This window comes from Sphaerodactylus townsendi, linkage group LG13 (assembly GCF_021028975.2).
Source record: "Sphaerodactylus townsendi isolate TG3544 linkage group LG13, MPM_Stown_v2.3, whole genome shotgun sequence".
In the NCBI taxonomy this organism is placed as follows: Eukaryota; Metazoa; Chordata; class Lepidosauria; order Squamata; family Sphaerodactylidae; genus Sphaerodactylus; species Sphaerodactylus townsendi.
The window spans coordinates 33901160-33920365 of record NC_059437.1 but is presented as its reverse complement, the minus strand read 5'-3'; the positions used below and the strand labels follow the sequence as shown (position 1 = coordinate 33920365).

At 43.2% G+C, this 19206-nt stretch overlaps 1 protein-coding gene across 1 annotated transcript; it reads right to left on the bottom strand.

The window, feature by feature from the left end:
* Positions 1 to 449: 449 nt before the first annotated feature.
* On the bottom strand, positions 450 to 17291 carry LOC125442829 (solute carrier family 2, facilitated glucose transporter member 11-like). Its single transcript, XM_048514567.1, has 12 exons — positions 17028 to 17291; positions 15092 to 15190; positions 12851 to 13011; positions 12138 to 12262; positions 9554 to 9683; positions 8711 to 8859; positions 6831 to 7018; positions 6344 to 6454; positions 4382 to 4483; positions 3369 to 3444; positions 2501 to 2628; positions 450 to 1944 (listed from the first exon to the last, which is right to left on the bottom strand). Exons 1-12 carry the CDS (start codon positions 17052 to 17054, stop codon positions 1735 to 1737), a joined length of 1506 nt encoding a protein of 501 aa, XP_048370524.1. The 5' UTR covers positions 17055 to 17291; the 3' UTR covers positions 450 to 1734.
* Between the last annotated feature and the right edge of the window lie 1915 nt (positions 17292 to 19206).

The following is a 19206-nucleotide window of genomic DNA, read 5'->3' as shown; positions in this document are numbered from 1 at the left end:
CCATGGCTTGCATTGTACAGATCTGGCCCTCCTTATATTCATAGTAGTTTGGTGGAGTATTGTGTAGGGCATCTGGACACTGTCACATACCAGTGATGTCAAAGTGCCCAAAGATCTTTATGCGGAACTGGTTGGCTAGAGAAAGCCTTAGGCTGATACACTAGTATACCTTTTCCCCTTTCAGACTGGTCTAGAGAGCTAATAAATGCATGAAAATCAGCCCCTGAATTTAGTATGCAAGTATGGAAGTATTAATCTAGAAGATATATTGCTGTCTGCTTTTACAGTTTTTTAGATTTGCATTGCATTGATTTGTTTTGCATTCATTTATTTGTCTCCATTCCCTTTTATTTTTGTATGTTGCTTCACATATATAAAAGTGACCATTATGTCTCCTCAATTGGTGAGATAGTTCCCTTCAGAGAAGAAAACACTGGACATGCACAACATTTTGGATGTTTTAACTTTATTTGCAAATATACAGGTATAGCACAGGTGGAGGCACAGAAGCACTCCTGCAGGACAGTAAAGATGCTACTCCACATATTATCCCCCAGAGAGAGATCCTGCACTTCCAGGGTGCTTCAGCCAATTCACAGCAGTGTCTGCTTGCCTCTTTCCTGTCTCTTCTGAATTATAAACTGTTGTTTCTTAATACAGAGATAATATCCACCCTCTTCCTTTCAACTGTCTGTATGTGCCAAACTTCAAACAATAATGCAGCATGGAATATGGGGGGATTCTTTCATTCTTGATTGTTAGCAGGAGCTTAATTTATAAATTTGCATACATACAAAAGTTGTTGACTTTAACTTTAGTCCACTTATTTAATTCCTGGAATTGTTAGTACCTAGAAATTTTTGGCACTATTTCACAACAATTCTATTGACCTTGGAAATACTTTAAAGAAGACTGAGTAAGCATTTGCCAGATGGCGATTTAGGGGATGTTAACGAAAGGAGGTTTTGGAGGATATTGATTCACAGGGTTGCCATGAGTTGGAAGTGACTTGATGGCCCTTAAACACACAACACACATACTTTTCTTTAGGGTTGCCAACAATCTGGAAAAAAAGAATTTCCCATTCCCTTAGAGGGTTAATGGATGTGATTGAACAGGTGATATTATTTATGCCCAGCTATGAAAAGCTTCAACTGCCCATTTCCATACATTAAGGGCAAGACATTTCTTCTCCAGACAAGCCACCACTGCACATTGCTCTCCCCATGACTGGATTGTAACAACCGGACATAATATTGTTTTCAGCACAGCATTGTGGATGCATGTTAATTTACATCCCAGAGCAAGTTTCTAATCCTGGTTTTAAAAGATGGAAACATTCTCAACCTCCTGTGTCCCAAGCCAAAGCCTTCTTCTGGCTTCTCTTCATAGACCTTGGTTTCCTTACCTGTCCATGCCCCAAGAGATCAGTTTCTCTTTCTAGTCCATCATTGTGCTTTACTGCAGTTATGGCAAACCATCCTGTCAAGCATCGGAAGCTCTGTTTCATGCAAACTGGTGCCTCTTGCATTGCTAGACAACATTAATCCAAATGTACAACTCACCTTGTGCGCTTAGAGGAATTTGAATTGCAATAAACTAAAGTCCCTGGGTATGAAACGTGAGCATGACGACTGAAAACCCAGGCTACCTGCACACTTTCCAAGACAAGGTTTCTTCAATAACAGTCCATTTCATTCAGGTAGAGAACTAGTTTCTAAACCTGCTGACCTATCATAACTCGGTACAGAGACCAGGGTTTCTGATGAGATTCTTTCTTGAAGCAGTCAGTAGGAATATCTTTCCAAACTGTATCCTGCCTAGTTCTTCTGTGATGTCTGCAATTGATCTTCCCTTTGTCTCAGGAACAAAGATGTAAACAAAAATCACTATCCCAATGAGCACGAACAAAAATATAAGGAAGCAGAGAGGACCGAGGATCTCCTGAGAGGAAAAACACACAACAACGATACAAATTAAATTGCCTTCTAAATCTCTCAAAATAATAGAGACTATATACACTCTGTTCTGGAGAGATCAGGACTTCTTAGGGACTTCTGGAATTCATAAGACCAAAATACATGATATATTTGTTCACTGGAGAACTTTGGGTTTCCCAAAACCCAACTTATTTTCCCTGATCACACACACACATCAGCCTCAGGAATGTCAGTTTTGAAGTATAAAAAATTGTTTGTGTGCCAAGGGAGACAAATAAAGCATCAAACAATTTAACAAACGTCATATGGATAATCATATTGCACACTTCCTAAAAAACTATAAAATCCAAACAAAAGCATGGTCATCTCAAATCAATGGTTTCACTGAGTTTTTCCTTGATGAGCAGGCAACATAGCAATGATTTCATCAGACAGTCTGGCTTGGATGATTGTTGGGTCACTTTGTTTCTGCCATGCAGTGTGAATACAATAAACACCGCTGGGCAGAATCAGTAATTATGCTTCTCCCTCCCATTTGAACATAGTGGAAGATGACTTACCACAACAAAGGGGAAACCCATCCCAACTACAATAAGGCACATCCAGCTGGTGGTACCCACAATGACAAATGCTGATGATCTTGCTGACTGGTTGAAAATCTCTACCATGACAGAGATGACACCACCACCTGAAAAGGACATGGTGACAGAAAATAAGAGCCCTGGGAATGTTAGCCCCTCACTTCTTTAAAACAAAAATAAACAAAGAAAACTATGAAGGAAAAGATTCATCTCTGTCCTTCCACCAAAAATGCTATTTCTGCAACTCACAGTGGAAGCATGCTATCTAGCGGGCTAATCACAGCTCAGTGACATATTCATCAGGCCTGATCAAAGAAGACAGCCCTTCAGGACAATGCTAAATGAGAACTGAACCCATACATAGTGTGGTTTTCACAGGTAAAGAAGAGTCTTTGTTTCTTTCTGATCACACAAGGTCTTTCAGCAAAACTTTAACATCAACAGAAACAGTGCACTTGAGCCATCCAGTGTGTGCGTGTGCCGTCAAATCACAGCTGATGTATGGTGATCCTATAGGCCAGGGGTAGGGAACCTGCGGCTCTCCAGATGTTCAGGAACTACAATTCCCATCAGCCTCTGTCAGCATGGCCAATTGGCCATGCTGGTAGGGGCTGATGGGAATTGTAGTTCCTGAACATCTGGAGAGCCGCAGGTTCCCTACCCCTGCTATAGGCTCTTCAAGGCAACAGGTATTTAGAGGTGGTTCGCTGTTCCCTGCCTCCGCATGGGCTTTCTGAGAGAACGGGGCCTCCCTAAATCTTTGCTGTAGCCAACTCTAAGAAGCCACCAAGCAGTTTGTGAAATCACCCTTTGTTCACTTCCTATTGCCCCATGATAATTTACTCACATGGACCAAGTCCATAAGAGAAGACAAACAAGAAGATGAGGATGATGCTGCCGTAGGACATCCAAGGGAACTTATCCTGGAAGAAAGTACACAGGAAGGGAAAATTATATTTAGAAGGATTGTGACATCTCTACATTCATCTCAATAACATTTAGAGAGCAAGATTTGTCTTGCTGAGTTGTGACTTGAGTAGAAGAATTCAGCTGAGTTAGGTGACCAGACGTTGTCTGGGGTCCACTGTGAACTGAATTCTGCTGTCACCATGATATAGTTTCAGTTTATCCAAGGCATGATATATACCGGGTATATATTTATTTTGACTACAGTCATCCAAGGCATGATAGCCACAGAACCCTTCAGAAAATCTGCTTTCATTAGAATTCATCTGTCAGACAAAGAGCTTCAGTAATAGATGCTGAAGGTGGGATGAGGTGGAGAGGCAGGGTGGTGGCGGGTGGGGGAGGGAGGGAAGGCTCAGTCAGTGCAGAATAAGGGTGTGCACCAAGATAATTTTTGTTGAACTGGCTTGTGGATCATGGGGGGTGCTGGCATCAGAGGGCGGGACTCAGCTCTCACGCTTGCCAAGGATCTGCTGAGTGCTGTCGCAGGGCCACTACGGGCTGCTGGTGCTGTTCCCTTGCCCTCCTCTGGTCCCAGGTAGGTGTGCATCTGCCAGGCTGGGATGGGGGGCCAGGAAGAGTCGAGGGGGGCGTTGGCCCTAACGTGGGACAGGACTCAGGGGGAGGAGAAGGGGAGTGTGGGGGTGATTTTCCACCCCCCATGTGACCGAATGGCAGCCACACGGGGACATATGACCACATATGTCCTTGTGGAAGCTCTGCCTCTGCTGCCATGTGTGGCTGTTGGCAGTCTCAGACACAGACAGCAATGGGACCTATCAGCCGTGGAAACATGAGAGAGCTTTGGGTGGTGGTGGTCAGGAGTTCATAGCAAATCATAGACCAAATTGGGAACTGTAACTGTTTAGGAAAATAGCACAGGTAGGTACTTACCTGAAGAGAGAGAGTAATTATGAGAAAGGCCATAACCAAAGCCATCATTCCATAGCCTCCCCACAGCAGAATCCTTCGGCCAATGTGGTCAATTATGGTGCTCTGTTTGATCCAAAAAGTATCATAATCAGGCATACAAAGGGGAAAATCTCAATGGCAAACCTAATATGATACTAGAGTGATTCCAGTGAGCATGTGGTGAGATCACCACAGGATGCCTTGGGAGGAATTTGCAGCTCCAAACTGAGGTTGCAGATCACCATCACTTGTTTTCGGATGTTTTTGAAAAAGATGTTTAGCCACCTATGACAAGACAGAATTCCTCTACCACGCTGCCTTCTCAAGTCCATAGAAGGTCACTTTTCAGGTGACACTGACCATTATTGTCAGGAGCTGAAAGTATAACAGCTGCATGGCAAAACCCTTGATTGCCTTAATTGCCTGCTGAAGGACTGACAGCAGTAACCTGTTAGCAGTCAGCCAAAGGGCATGATTGCATCTGCTACCTGTATAAGAGTCATGTGACCTTTGACCAGGGGTCCCCAAACTTTTTAAACAGGGGGCCAGTTCACTGTCCCTCAGACTGTTGGAGGGCCGGACTAAAAAAAACTATGAACAAATTCCTATGCACAAATGACTGTAAAATGTTTGATTTCACCTTTCAGCCTTTCTGTCATGGTCTATTTTTAGAACAGTGACCAAAGTATGTCAAGTACAGGGTGGGCTCCAAATATTGTTGGGGAGGCTGTGGAATACCTTCCCCTGTAAAAAAAAAAAAGCAGAACTTTCCCAATGAAGCATTCCACCTATCCCAGGATTAGGTATCTTCCTGGGTTCTTCCTCCCTAGCAGCCAGCGAGCGATTCACCAGCCTGGCTGATGCCAATGGGAGTGAGGCGGAACAGAAAGCCTGAGAGCAACACATGGAGTAGCCGAGAGGGAAGTGCGGAGCAGGCGTTGCCACGTGTAAGGTTTCCAACTCTGGGTCAGAAAATTCATGGAGATTTGGGGGTGCCATCATGTAATTGCAATCAACAACCGTTGGGGCCGGTTCCTCCTCTCCCTCGAGCCCCCACTGCACATGAATGGAGCCATTGCCGCCATGCCTGGCGGGCCGGATAAATGCCTTCAGGGGGCCACATTTGGCCCCTGGGCCGTAGTTTGGGGACCCCTGCCTTTGACTGTACTAGCCATAGGCTAATTAATGTATCATAGTGTATATAAGTAAGCAAACTCAGTTAAGCATGTTCCTGGCTGGGGACAGGACCTAAGCCGAAGGCTCTGTCCGTTTAAACTGTATATAGTACCAGTGCCAATACATCCTTTCTTTGAGTGAACTCCCTGGCTCCAGTAGTTATTGCCGCACTCTGTGTATGCTCAATTGCGCCTACGCTGTCAATTCGTGTCAATTATGAAGTAAAATGTCTGCATTAGCATGTTGGTTCTGTGTTGATCTATTCCTTTCCATTCAGAACTGATCCCATTTTTCATAAAAAAGAAATAGAGGACCAGTTTAATTAATAGGTTCTCTTTGTAGCTGGCCAGATGCTACTCTCACTCAGAAGCCCAAGCAGCAATTCTTCTTGCCTTCTTACTCCCTCAGACATATTTAAATGTGGTTTGGCAGGCAACTTTTGAATGCCCTGTGTGGCTTTCCAAACTTTCACAAGATTCCTTTTTCTCCGAAGACGGTACCATTTTTTGTCTGCCTGTTGCCAAGGAAGGCGGCTGGCTTCTATAGAGACAAATGAATCTCACAAGAGTACAAGAAGCTTTACTGGGAATGTTGGGCATGCACAGGTTGCTGCCCTGTTTTTAAAGAGGCCTGTGGAGGCAAGAAAATTAGATGCCCCCAGGCATGGTGGCAGAAGTGAGGCAGATGGCTGTCACCTTCATCCTCAAAAAGCACCATCTGACACAATCACCACAGTTGCTCCTACAAGTTTGGACTAGTTTGACTTACACACAGGATCACAGAGACAAATTCACAGGTTCCAACTCCTAATGCCACATAGGGTATAAGAACATCTTCCACCCCGGCTGTACGGAAGACTTCAAAGGTATAAAAGTAGATCTGGAAAAGAAAAAGTAGCACATATTAGAACCTATGACCATAGACTTCTAGCACAATATAATATGATGTGTTTTAATAACGGAGAGAAAAATTCTGGTACTTTTTGGGAAAAGGAGCCAAGCCAATTGGTTAATGGCCAGAGATATTTTCATTGGTGTAATAATGGTTCAACAGACTTCTTAGAACTAACATCCACTATGGGGAAAGCAAATTGCATGGCAAAAAACTTGCTCCCGTGTCATAATTTTTTGTATAAACTGATTTATTTAGAAAAGGAAGATTCATGACTATTACATGGAGAGGCCACACCAACAAAAAGAACACAGGGCTGTAAAGAGCAGGCTGTACTTTCTTGAAGTTATTTACTCTACTCAACTGCACTCAAGCCAGACCACTGCATGCTCATTGTCAGCAGAAAGACAATGCATAAAGATGGCCGTAGGGATTTCTCTTTCATCACTTCTAGAATGCTTAAGCTCTTGGAATTCTTCATGGCTGTCTTCTGCTTCATCAGGTCATCCATCTCAGCTTGGAGATGTCCTTCACCCCAGAGGTCTTTCATGGCTTTGTGAAAGAATAAAGGAACAACAGTTATTCAAATATTGAATGACTCAGTTGTTCATATTTCAGCTGAACTCAAAGAGCAACATAGCAGACAGTGTTCAGGCTCTCAATCTTCCCCCAAAAAACCCATGAAAATGAACAGAACTTGGCTGCCAGTGTTGAAAAACACTAGAGTCAAGACAGTGACTAATCAGCTCCACACAAACACAGGATGACTATAGACAATAAACAATCAAAGGGAACAAAGGCCAGGCTACTTCTATTCAGATGCCCTCACCTATTGACCTTGCTATCTTCATTGTTACATGCTACATACTTCATTATTACTCACATGCCAGACTACTTCTATTCAGATGACCTTGCCATCTTCATTGTTATTCAATATATACTCCACTTGCTTTCCTTTCCTACTATCAGATCCTCTGAAGATGCCAGCCATAGATGCAGGCGAAACATCAGGGGAGAATGCTGCTAGAACACGGCCATACAGCCTGGAAACCACACAGCACCCCATAATTTTTATTGTTTTTATTTACATTCTTATAGATCCACTTGAAGAAGCATATACATAACACATAGGCCCAGTATAACTGAATAGAATATTTTTCTTCCCACAATGCCACTGCTCTAAGCATTCTCTGAATGCTTATGTAACCCCCATGCCCAGAATGGGTTGGCCCAGAATGGGTTGACCCAGTAAGGGGTGGAGACTCAGAGCAGCAGAAAGGCTGCAAGAGCTCTTTGCAGAAGACAAGGGTACCAGACTCGGACTTTGATTTCTATAAGCCCTTAACACCTTGTTAAGGTAATTGCAATATTGTTGGGAACTACTAGTTGTTGTTTTGCTATGTTGTAAATGTTGGAGTTTATTGTTTCAGGGTTTTCTTTTGTGGTTGTAATGGGTGAGAGTTCTCCTGGAGACCTTAATCATGTTGCAACCTGTTCATCAAGCCCTTGGAGTCTTCAGGAGCCAGCCAACTTGCAAAGAAGAATTTGGACTTGGCAATATCAGTAGACTGTAAATAGAAGGACTTGAAATGCAACCTGAACAGGACCTTGAATTGTAACGTTAAATGTTGATGTTTTAAAAGTGTAAATTGTAAAGGAAAGTAAACCATTTTGTTGTTTAAAAATTGTTGTTGCAACTCATTCCAAGTACTGCCCCACAGAACCCACAAGCTGAGGTTACACTTACCTTTCATTTTCTATTCTTTTCTATAGTAAGTCTGTATACTATTTCATTGTAGAGATATGTCTTTCCCATTTGATGTCAAGATTCATTCTTGTTTGCAGAATAAAAGCAGATCTGGACCTGACAGTGTTCCCAAGGCAGCCATGAGAATGCAACTGCCATTTCAAAGTAATTTAAAACGCTGGTATGGCTTGATCCTGATTGGACCTGCAGTGTGGCATTCATGCCCCCGCCCCCGCCCTTTTCAAGTGCCCCAAACAGCCTCATATGTGGTGGTGGTGGAGAGTTCAGCATGTGATAAGGTGGGACTGGGGGGGAGGGGGAAGAATGCCTTCAGTGTGCCACGTTTGGGCGCAATTCTGATTGATGCATTTTAAAATGGCTTTTAAGTGGCAGCCACAAAGATGCCATCATGTCTAATTTCACCCTCATTGCCTTCCTTTTATGGCAGATGTCAATGAAGAAAACAATTAAAACAGGGAACAGAGCACCAGTGTTACCTTGTAAGCAACCTTCTTTGTCATCCTTTTGAATCAACAGATATGGGGGGGATTCTGGGAAAAATGGCAAGAGCAGCAGTTGTACTAGGGCTGCGATTCCACACAAAGCCAGCAGCAAAGGCCAGAAAGCTTGAGAGCCTAAAAGTTCTCTGGTGAAAACATGCACAAATATGTTATTTATGCTCACAGACAATTATCTGATGGGGAAGGGGAGAAAAACTAGGAGACATCTCATGGTTTTGTTTACGTCACATAGTTTTAGGACAAACAAACAAAACAAACCCACTCCTCCAACTTCAGCTCACTCCTTAGATGGGCTCTGAGTTCTCTCAGGTCAATACCCATTGTCCAGATCCTAACTTAACCATAGACAGTAAGAATAGCAAATGGGAAAAGAAGAAAAGGATAAAAGTAAAAATTGAATACAATGGTCTAGCCATGCTATGGGTTTATATATTACAATTATCAGTCCCAGCATGGCTTAACCCTTTGAGTATCAGACTAGAATCTGGGAGTCAGTGCTTTGACTACCCTTCTCAGCCATGGAAGCTTGCTGGGTGTCCTTGGACCAGTTCAGACTCTCAGCCTTATCTATCCCACTGAGTTATGTTGAAGATAAAATGGGAGTGAGGAGAAACGATGTAAGCTACTCTGGATCCTCACTGGGTAGAAAGGTGAAGATGGATACATACATACATACATACATACATACATACATACATACATACATACATACATACATACATACATACATACATACATACATACATATGGGAATGAAGAACAAAGGCATGGATAGCAATAATGGAGATTGTTTAATAGTTTATAATCAGGTGGTGTTACCTTAAGCCCATCAACTGCCCCAAGGCTTTTCCTAGTGCAAAAAAAACAGATGAAGTGGTATTTGCAAAGCCTCTCAGCTTTTTGGGTGAAACTTCTCCAACATACTGTCCATGGACATTCAGACAGATACCTTCAGTGGAAAGGAAAACAGTTATATTTCAAGAAATATTTTAAAGAAGTCAACACAATTCTTACATGCCATCAATTATATTCACACTATGTTCTATCTGTTATTGTTATGCTATATACTACCCATCTATGTACTGTTGGGCTTTAGTATTTAAATTACTGGTGTAAGTTGGAAGGAACAGAAAAACCCTGCAACCTAATTAGTAGGTGCAGACTCCTAGCCAGAAACCAACAAATTCCCATTGAGTGATTTTCCCCTCTCATGGGACTGTGTTATGTTCAGAACCCAGTGGATTATAATATTGTTTGATTCATTGAAAACCTTTTTACGTGGCCTTCCTATTCAATTTAGGGTATGCAAGGTAGTGAAGATTAAAACAAAACATTAAATAATTTCAGACACTAAAAAGCATTTAAAATACAAATATATAAAACATTTAAAACAATTAAATACAACATAATATAAACACAAACACACAGACAGGAAGGAGGGCTAAGAAAAGTCAGTGAAGGCATGTCAAACAACCCCCTCCCCCCAAAAAAGTAGTCACCTACTGGCAGAAGATAGCAATAATGGGATGCAGATAAATTCCCCTGGGAAAGGAGTGCCATGACCAAGAAGCCCCCCTTTTTGGTTACCACCCATCTAACCTCAGATGGTAGAGACAGCTGAACGAGGGTCCCCAAAGATGGCCAGAGTGGTTGGGTATGTTTGTGTGGCTGGCAGTTGACAATCCTTCAGGTATGCTATCCCCAAGCTGAATATGACTTTATATGTCAATACCAGCATCTTGAATTAGGTCCAGGCCAGAAGCAAACTGGGAACCAGTAAGATCAAATTGAATAAATAGCAATAACACATCACACATGGAATGCTTATCTCAAGACTCTTAGCTCTGTAGTGGGGCTGTAGTGTGGTCTCCTCACGTTTCTCTGTTTACACGTGAGGAACCATTCACTTCCTGCCCCACAGCTGCTTGCTGAAATCCCAATGGGCCTCTGCTTTTCCTGGTTCTCTTAACTATGCCCATCACCTCGTCTTAAAGGCACAATTCTCACCACACCCGGAAGTTGCAAGATAAAGGGCTTTGTAAAGCCCTTTAAATCGCAGTTCTATCAATATACCTGTGATTGCAATTATACTGATATTTGGAACCTCCCCCAAAGAAAGAGGCAAAGCAATTCCCTGAACCACAGTCTACTGAAGAAGGGAAACAAGTTCTAGAACTAAGATTTCCACGCCCCCCCTCCCCGGGGTCCCCCGAACTTCCACACACACGCATACTTCCTGGTTTTCAAATGCAATAAAAGACAGTGATTTTGCAGTGCTTCTTTTTTTACATTGATACATAAGTATAATAAATAAAAACTGAAGTAACAACAAATCTGAATAGAAGCAAGGGGAGAGGTGTGCATGGGAGTGTGAGGGAATGTGAGGGGCGGGTGATGGGCAGAAGGAAGATGTCTGGGGTAAAGCTGTGCTCGCTGGTAAATCTCCCAGTGAGAGAAGAAAATTAAAGTCACGTTTAAAGTGGTGTCAGTTGGTGCAGAGAGAATGGAAACTGAAAGCGGGGCTCAGGAAAATACATCCATTCAAGAAATCTTGCTATGACAGACATTTTCCCCTGCTGTGTAGCAGACTCCTGGTACACAATAGGCCAGTGAAAATGGAACAAGACTGTAGAGATATAGTCCCTATAAACTACTGTCAACTCTGTCTTGAAAAATTCCTGGAGATTTAGGGGTAAACAGGGCAGAGTTTGAGGTGGGAAGGGACCTCAGTGGAATATAATGTCATAGGGTCCATCCTCCAAAACTGCCATTTTTTCCCCAAGGGAACTGATCTCTGTACTTTAGCAATCAGTTATAATTCCCCACCTGGAGGATGGCAATCATATCTTTACGTTTGGTCCAGGCCAGACCCCACAAGCTTTTTTCTTATGTAATTATTTGACACCATTTTGGTGAAAAGTTGCTTCTGTTTGAAAATCAATTTTCTTACCAAATAAGTGGTGTGGTCATGGGCTCAAGGGTAGCTTCGAGTGTTGCAAATTGATTTATGAAAGCTTTAGAAACCAAAATCATCTGCAACCCTGACCACAGTTCTTTTGGCAGCACATCATAATGTTCAAAGGATACACTGATTTTTTAAATTTTATGCTCACCTGGTTTCATCTTTTGTTAGCTGGCTTAACCAGATCCATGAAACTATTGCATTCACTAGCAATCCCATCCCTACAACCAGCTCCAGTCAACATTCTGGCTGCAGTGTTCTGTACCAGCTGCAGTTTCATGCTGTCGTCAAGATCAGCCCGACGTACAACGCACTGCAGTGGTCTAATCTAGATGTTACTAAGGCATGCACCATAGCAGCAGATCTTTCATGCATATGAAATAAACTTCCCAACCTTGATTCTTGGTGGAATTTGGTTTTACCAGGGTTGATAGGTCCTACCTGCAGTGATGCCATAGAGGAAGCGTCCAATTAGAATCATTTCATAAGATTTAGCCATCCTACTGAAGCCTATGAGAAGAGCAGCTGCAATTATGATCAGGTCATTGATCATGAAAGTTCTCTTTCTGTAAGAAACCAAACAGTGCTATAAATAAAAAGTTCCCAGCAGCCTCTTGGGTTTCACCTTTAAAATTCTCCAGATACAATATACTGCTGACTGATTTAAATTAATTCAATTGTAGCAATTTTAAGTCTGTTGCAAGAGCCTGAATCACTGCAAAGGTCAGACCAAATGTTGTACATCAGGGATCTTCAAAAGATAGCTGGTGAACTACCAGCCGGCTTTTGCAGAGTAGCTCATTGAATCCCAAAGATAGGAGACCCAGAAAAATATCTTTAAAATATCTGCTATAGCCTTTTTTAAAAAACAGCTTTTATTTTGTAGAATTTTTTTCTGAGCTGCTTAGCTGATAAACATAATTTTTGGTAATTTTCCTAGTTCTTGTTCTGTTTCCAGACCACAACAAAACTTAGTATCATGCCCAGGGTTACAGGAAGTAGTTTGGGATCTTTGTCATGACACAGAAGTAGCTCTCATTAAAGAATTGTTGATGGCCCCTGTTATACATAGAAATAATGGAAAGGTTGCCTTCATTTGTGATCCCAATGGTGTGTGGGAACAATATATTCTGGTAAGTTACACAGATACCTACTTTCCATATCTCATTGTCAGAGGTCCACTCCACATGCAGCCAAACAAACCTCCCACACAGTAGAGAGACACAACCAAGGACCAGAGTAGGGAGACTGTTTTCTGATGAAGGGGAGAGCCATACCGTTCTACCCAGGTTGCATTGATAAATCTCTTTATATGCTGGGAACAAACAAGCAAACAAAAGGACTTTTACAATTAGTATACAACTTCAGTTCTGACTGATCTCTTTTTTAAACTACTAAACACTCATTTTTTATTTAAAAATCATTATTATCTGAAATACAGGTTTAAAGGAAAATCCCCCGCTCTTTGTATTTACCAAACCATAATTTATTCTAGCAGGCACAGGAACATAAAGTGATCAAATAATCAGAAGTGCAGCCAAACAGAATTGCTGCTTTCATAAGCACTATATTAATCTACAGTGTCAAGCAGGAACCTAAATTCCATTAAGCATCCCAACTACCGGCATTTCTTGGCGATATCTGTTGTTGGGCAGAAACAATTTCCAGGAAGCTTGACACTGAAACAGTTCTCACTGGAAGCTGGAGGAGAAATAGGGTTGATCCCTTTGCCTGAGTTTTTAGAGAAGAGGTATTGATTCCTCTGGGGACCCCATGGAGAGCTGCCAAGCTTTGCTTGATGACTCAGGTTGTATTATGAACGAGAACAGGTTATATAAATATCACTATATGGAATAATAAAATGGCTGGCCCCATGTCAAACAAATGCCAGCAAAACTGGGTCGCCCATTGGAAAGGAAAGCATTTCTGTATCCTAGAGGAAGTCCCCAAGTAAATTAACCAAGCTTTTTTAAAATAAAAAGCCCTGCTGAGGACTGGGCATGCTTCAGAAGAGACACAGCAGAGAATCAATTAAAGGAAAAACAGATAAGAGAGGAGAAATCAACTTGTCTCTGGTCCTGAGGACCCAGAGAATTCTAGAGGGTAATAGTTAGGGGATGGGGATTCTAAATTGTTTTCTCTTGTGTTGCCTTGTGAAACCCCTATATATTCATATACATTTCTTCTCGTGTGTGAATGGAAACTCAAAGGTCATTGAATATACTACATTGAAACTCAAAGAATGGAAACTCAAAGCAGTGAATGGAAACTCAAAGGTCATTGACTATACTACATGTATAATATCTGGGCCTTAGTCAACAGGCCACCTGAGCACTCTACTTTCTATGGCCCGCACATGCAAAATAATGCGTTTTCAAACCACTTTCACAACTGTTTGCAAGTGGATTTTGCTATTCCGCACAGCTTCAAAGAGCACTGAAAGCAGTTTGAAAGTGCATTATTCTGCATGTGCAGAATGAGCCTCTATCTACCTGAGGATGCCAGTCTCCACATACATACTAACCAAACAGGCAATTGATACAGTGAACTTTAGCAATGTAATTATCTGTTGCAGGCAAGGGGCGGGGGAGGCCTTGAATTAAGCTAGTACCCAGTTCCTGAAAAAAGGTTCAAGATGGTCTTTCACATATGGTCATCGAAGATGTGAGAGGGGCTGAAAGTGAAGCACTTTAAATACCATGGGGTGTAAGAAGCTGAGGGGACTATATCAACCAATGGTTAGGAGTATCACCATGCAAACAACTCCTAATACTGGCTGTAGATTTTTCCCAGACTTTTCCCAATGTTTGGCCCACAATGAGCAAGCCCGTGTAATCATTGAGATTCCTGATTAATTATAAAACAGGAGATGCAGAGTGTCAACCAGTCTTAAGCTACTGGACTATCTCTTAATATTGAATTTGATCAGAAATACAAAGTAATGCACAAATATAATAATCCCAAATTACTCTCTCAAATCTTTCTTCATTTCTCTCCACTCTTTCACCAACCAGCTCCTGCTCTCTCACCCTCTCTTCCCCACATTGTATGCCCCATTCTATTCACTTGCTCTGCATTTGATGTAGGCCAAACTAAACATTTACGTTTTTAATGTGATGGACCTAGGTTCCACTCTAAGGGGAAGGAGAAGGATTTCTACCTTCCCCTCAAAGGAGTTTTTCTGCAGGAAACATCACTGAAGGGTGAGCTATTTCTCCATTTTTGCTGCCCCACAAATATTCAGACAAGTGATCCACCTACAGAAGTTGCCCTCCTCCACTCATGAAGCACACTTGCTGGATTGGGACCATTGTCTGATGAGCATCCACAAGACAGTTCCCAGTCTGTGTCCCGAAGGCTGACCACACAGATATGAATAAGAAGCCATTCCTTACTTCAGAAGGATAGGTGATCACAGAAACCTGGAAGCCGATAAGGAGGTTTCCACCCACTCCTAACACAATCATCATTAGGAATAGTCGCTGGTACTGAACCTGCAAACAAAAGACATCCCACCCCCCTTGATTGTTAATACTTGTAACAGAAAAAGTATATCACACACAATCCTTCCAATTGATCATCTATTTTCTGTACAATAGAGGTACTAGGTCTTTGGATGGGTAGAGGCTAGGAGTAAGAGGCCTGGTAATGCTGTGTATAAATGTGATCTGGTGCTATGGAAATCTTACTGCCCATAAAGCCCCTTCCAAGTCCAGTAGCTCTACTGGAAGGCTATGCCTGCTAGTCTTCCGGAAGGCAGTAGGTAGTGGTCCATCAATGAAGTAAGAAATGCAATATGAGAACTTTGAGCATTGCCTTTCACATATGGTCATTGAAGATGTGAGAGGGGCTGAAACTGAAGGACTTTAAATAACATGTGGTGTAAGAAGTTGGACCCCTCCTCCCGCTGAAGGGTGCTACAAAGCCACGGGGACCAAAGACTGCGAAAAGCAAGACCCACAAAATGGATGCCTCTCAGAGAGTTTCGAGATTCTTCTTGTGTGTCAAGCCTGGGCAGGAATTTGTAGGCGACTGAACATTTCCCCTTTTTGCCTGGCTAGATAATAAGGCTAACTGATTCCCATTGTATCATCCTAAGGTAATTGAATCAGTGCTCTGAGCAGACCATTACTTACCCTACCTGCACCCATCCTAGCAATCAATCGGTATTCAGGAGAATACCCAGCCATTCTCTTGGGTCCTGATGACTCATCAAGGTTCTTCTATCTTTTTGCTGAAGCCCCAGAAAAGCAATCAATTCTTTGCTGGCTTTCCTGCCATCTTACCTCATACCATCTCAGAACCCATTTTGGGGCATATTAGTTCTTTGGCCACTCAGAATATGTTTGTGTATTGGATTCATGCATGCATCCCTGTTTGCCTGTGGGCTCTTCCTTCTGGTCCTGGAAATTCTCCAGCGCTGCTTTTCCCAGAGGTTTCTTTAACACAGGTAGCTATCACTCATCCCCAAAATCCTATTCAACTTCCTTTTCTCTTAGCCTGCTGTTGTGTGACTTGTGCCTGCCTATATGTTCATTGCTCAAAATATATTCTTTAATAAAAGCAATTTTAATTATACAACCACCTGGTCATTTGAGGAGTTCCCCCTAGGACTATCCTGGTAAACATAGGTTATCAGTCCCAGCTACACCCTGTCGTTCTCTGTCTCCAGCTAATATCCTAGCTAAAGTGAAAGACTGCCTACTTAGGGTAACAATGGGAACTCAGACAAAAGCTGTGACCCCCATCCCGGTGCCTGGGTTCATCATTGCATCGACTGCTGTGTTTCCTGGTGCTCTCTTGATTCAATGAGCCTTGTGGATGAAATCCAGAAAATGTACAATTTCAAGCCCCTCCCTCTACGCATGACCTTGAAGGCAGGGAGCTTATTTTGGGCAGATGTGGCACAGCCATGTCCCCTCAGCTTGGTCATAGAAATTCTTATATCCTGAGCTTGGAAACCTTTCCTGGTGGCCACACAGGAAGCAAACCCTCCCCTCTTGTCAGAAACTGAATCCAAATAAAATATCTTCTTCAAATCAAAGGGATAGTCTCAGCTTTCTTCTGCCTCTTTAGTGCAGAAAATTATTCAGAAGAGCCTTTGCATCAAAAGACAGTACCCATTCAGAAGCAGTCGTCTCTAGAATGGACTTGGGTCAGGAAACGCTCTTTGGAGTCTTCTAAAAAGGTGTGATTGATTCCTTCCCTTGTGATGCCCTCTAGTCTCCCTCAAATATCCATAGTGCCCAACAAGGCTATCTGATAGCCAGATCTATCCTGACTGCCAGGCTGATTTTGAAGAACCAGCAGCCTGAATGTGCAGATACTTACCAGGTCCGAAAGAAAGTTGGTTGTCATTGTCTTTGAAAAATCCTGCTCCAGCTGGTGAAAGGCCGTTGTCTGATGTAAGCTTCTCGTTCAAAAGCAGGAACTGAAGTTGAAATTTGACTTCAGGAATTTAAGTGCATTACAGTCTCATTGGGAAATGGTTGAAGGTGAATTCTGTTGGGTTAACCATTTCAAGAAGCAGAGACACTACCCCTGAGTCATCATGAGGACAGTTCTCAACACATTAATACCTGACTGACCCGTGGAAATCTGAGAAAAACTTCCTCGAGTTTCTTTTGCCAGACTAATCAGGCCCCCTGATTTTAGCCTCACAAGTAGGCTTCTTCAATCCTCAAAGGAAAAAGAACATGTCACATGCTGGTGTTTAGAACAGCAACATTTAGGAAAGATTCAGTGTGCTGCTGGTAATGGAAAGGAGGTGGTAGCACTCAGCATCAAGGGGTAGATAGGCAGAATCTACCATAGACTTGTGGTGAACACTCAGTAATGGCAATTCATTTTGCAGAGGTCATACCTTTTTAAAAAATCTCCCCCTCACCTTCTCCTGGTCAGCAACTGTAGCCTTAGGAAAACAAACTAGCTTCATGAGAGCCAAAAGCTCCATGGATCAATTCACTCACCCACAGATAATCTTACACGTGACACTCCCTGGAAAAAACTGGATAGTTCCCATCCCCTGCTGACTTTCTACCTTTATAACTGTGTGGGTTGGTTAAAGATGCTTTCGAACTGAAATAAAGTGCCTACTTGAATCTGTGAATTTCTGTGGCAGGAAGGATACAGTGGTACTCAGTCCTATTTGCTGAACTGGGGTTTGTATATCCTTTTTCAGGGGTGCTGCTCCTCCTCGAGCTCCCTTGCTGAACTCCAGGTCCACCTCCCATTAGCAGCCTTGTTTGAAGGCTTGAGATCAAGACTTGCCTGCAAATAACCCTCCCTTCCATTATTTGCCCACGTGTATGTGGGGAAGCCAAATTGTATGCATGTGTTCATTACATGAGTTTATATCCAACCAGGCCTGACTCATTTTCTAAAACTCTTCAGTGGGTTGCGAGAATAGTCAGTTATCATTGCTCCTTCCAAGGACATGTTGTTCCATATATAATCAGATACTACAATATCAAAGCGTTTTTCTACCAAGTCTTCCCAGCATACCATTATTTCACCAAGAACAGCATTAATAAGTGGTTAAAACCCACCCACTCTTAAAAAGACCATCGTTAGATCCGAGTGATCTGGCCAATTACCGCCCCGTTTCGAATCTTTCGTTTCTGGGGAAGGTAATTGAGAGAGTGGTGCTGGAGCAGCTTCAAGGCTTTCTGGATGACGCATCGGCTTTCGACCCCTTCCAGTCCGGCTTCTGTGCTGGGCATGGGACGGAGATTGTTCTACGTGCGGCCCGTCATTGGCAGACTACACTCCGGTATCAACAGCTTGACCAAAGGCCGTGATCGGCGCCAAGCTGGTGTTGTTAGATCTTACCGCAGCGTTTGATATGGTCGACCATGACCTTTTGACCCACCACCTGGCCGCCTCTGGAGTGCAGGGCACTGTCCCTTCAATGGATAGTCTCATTTCTCTCGGAGGTCGGAATCAGCAAGTGAGGGTCGCGGGGATCAGGCCTCCCAGAAGTGCCTGCTTCCAGGTCGCGGTGTACCCCAGAGGGAGCACTATTATCCCCGCTGTTGTTTAACATCTATATGCAACCCCTTGCTCAGCTGGTGCGGAGTTTTGGGCTGATTTGTCATCAGTATGCAGATGACACTCAGCTCATTCAGTTGATGGAGGAGCAGCAGCACGCAGCCCCTCGCGGCTCTACAGCACTGTTTGGAGGCGGTTGCTGGATGGTTTGGCGACAAGAGCAGGTTACAACTGAACCCATCGAAGACGGGAGATCCTCTTCTGGCTTGGCTGCGAGGGGGAGGGAGGGCTTTTCCAGCTGCCGGTGTGGGAGGGGGCCACATTGGCGCCGACCCCCTCCGTCCGCAGCCTGGGGGAATCCACCTGGATTTGTCTGCTCTCGAAATGGAGACCCAGGTGGCCCATACGAAAACTTTCCGGAGCTGCTTTCTTCCACACCTTACGACCCAGGCCCGGCTGGCTGGCTCCCCTTCCCTCTCCCAAAGCGGACCTAGCCACCGTGATCCGCCGCATAGCGGTC

Bases quoted from the DNA above. Each gene is read 5' to 3' on its own strand.
- LOC125442829 (XM_048514567.1), bottom strand. From the start codon at position 17,054: ATGACAACCAACTTTCTTTCGGACCTG. The intron at 8,860-9,553 runs GTAACACCACCT...TGTTTTCACCAG, and splicing joins GGGCAGTTGATGGGCTTAAG to AGAACTTTTAGGCTCTCAAG. The intron at 7,019-8,710 runs GTAACACTGGTG...TCTTTCACAAAG, and splicing joins CAAAGAAGGTTGCTTACAAG to CCATGAAAGACCTCTGGGGT.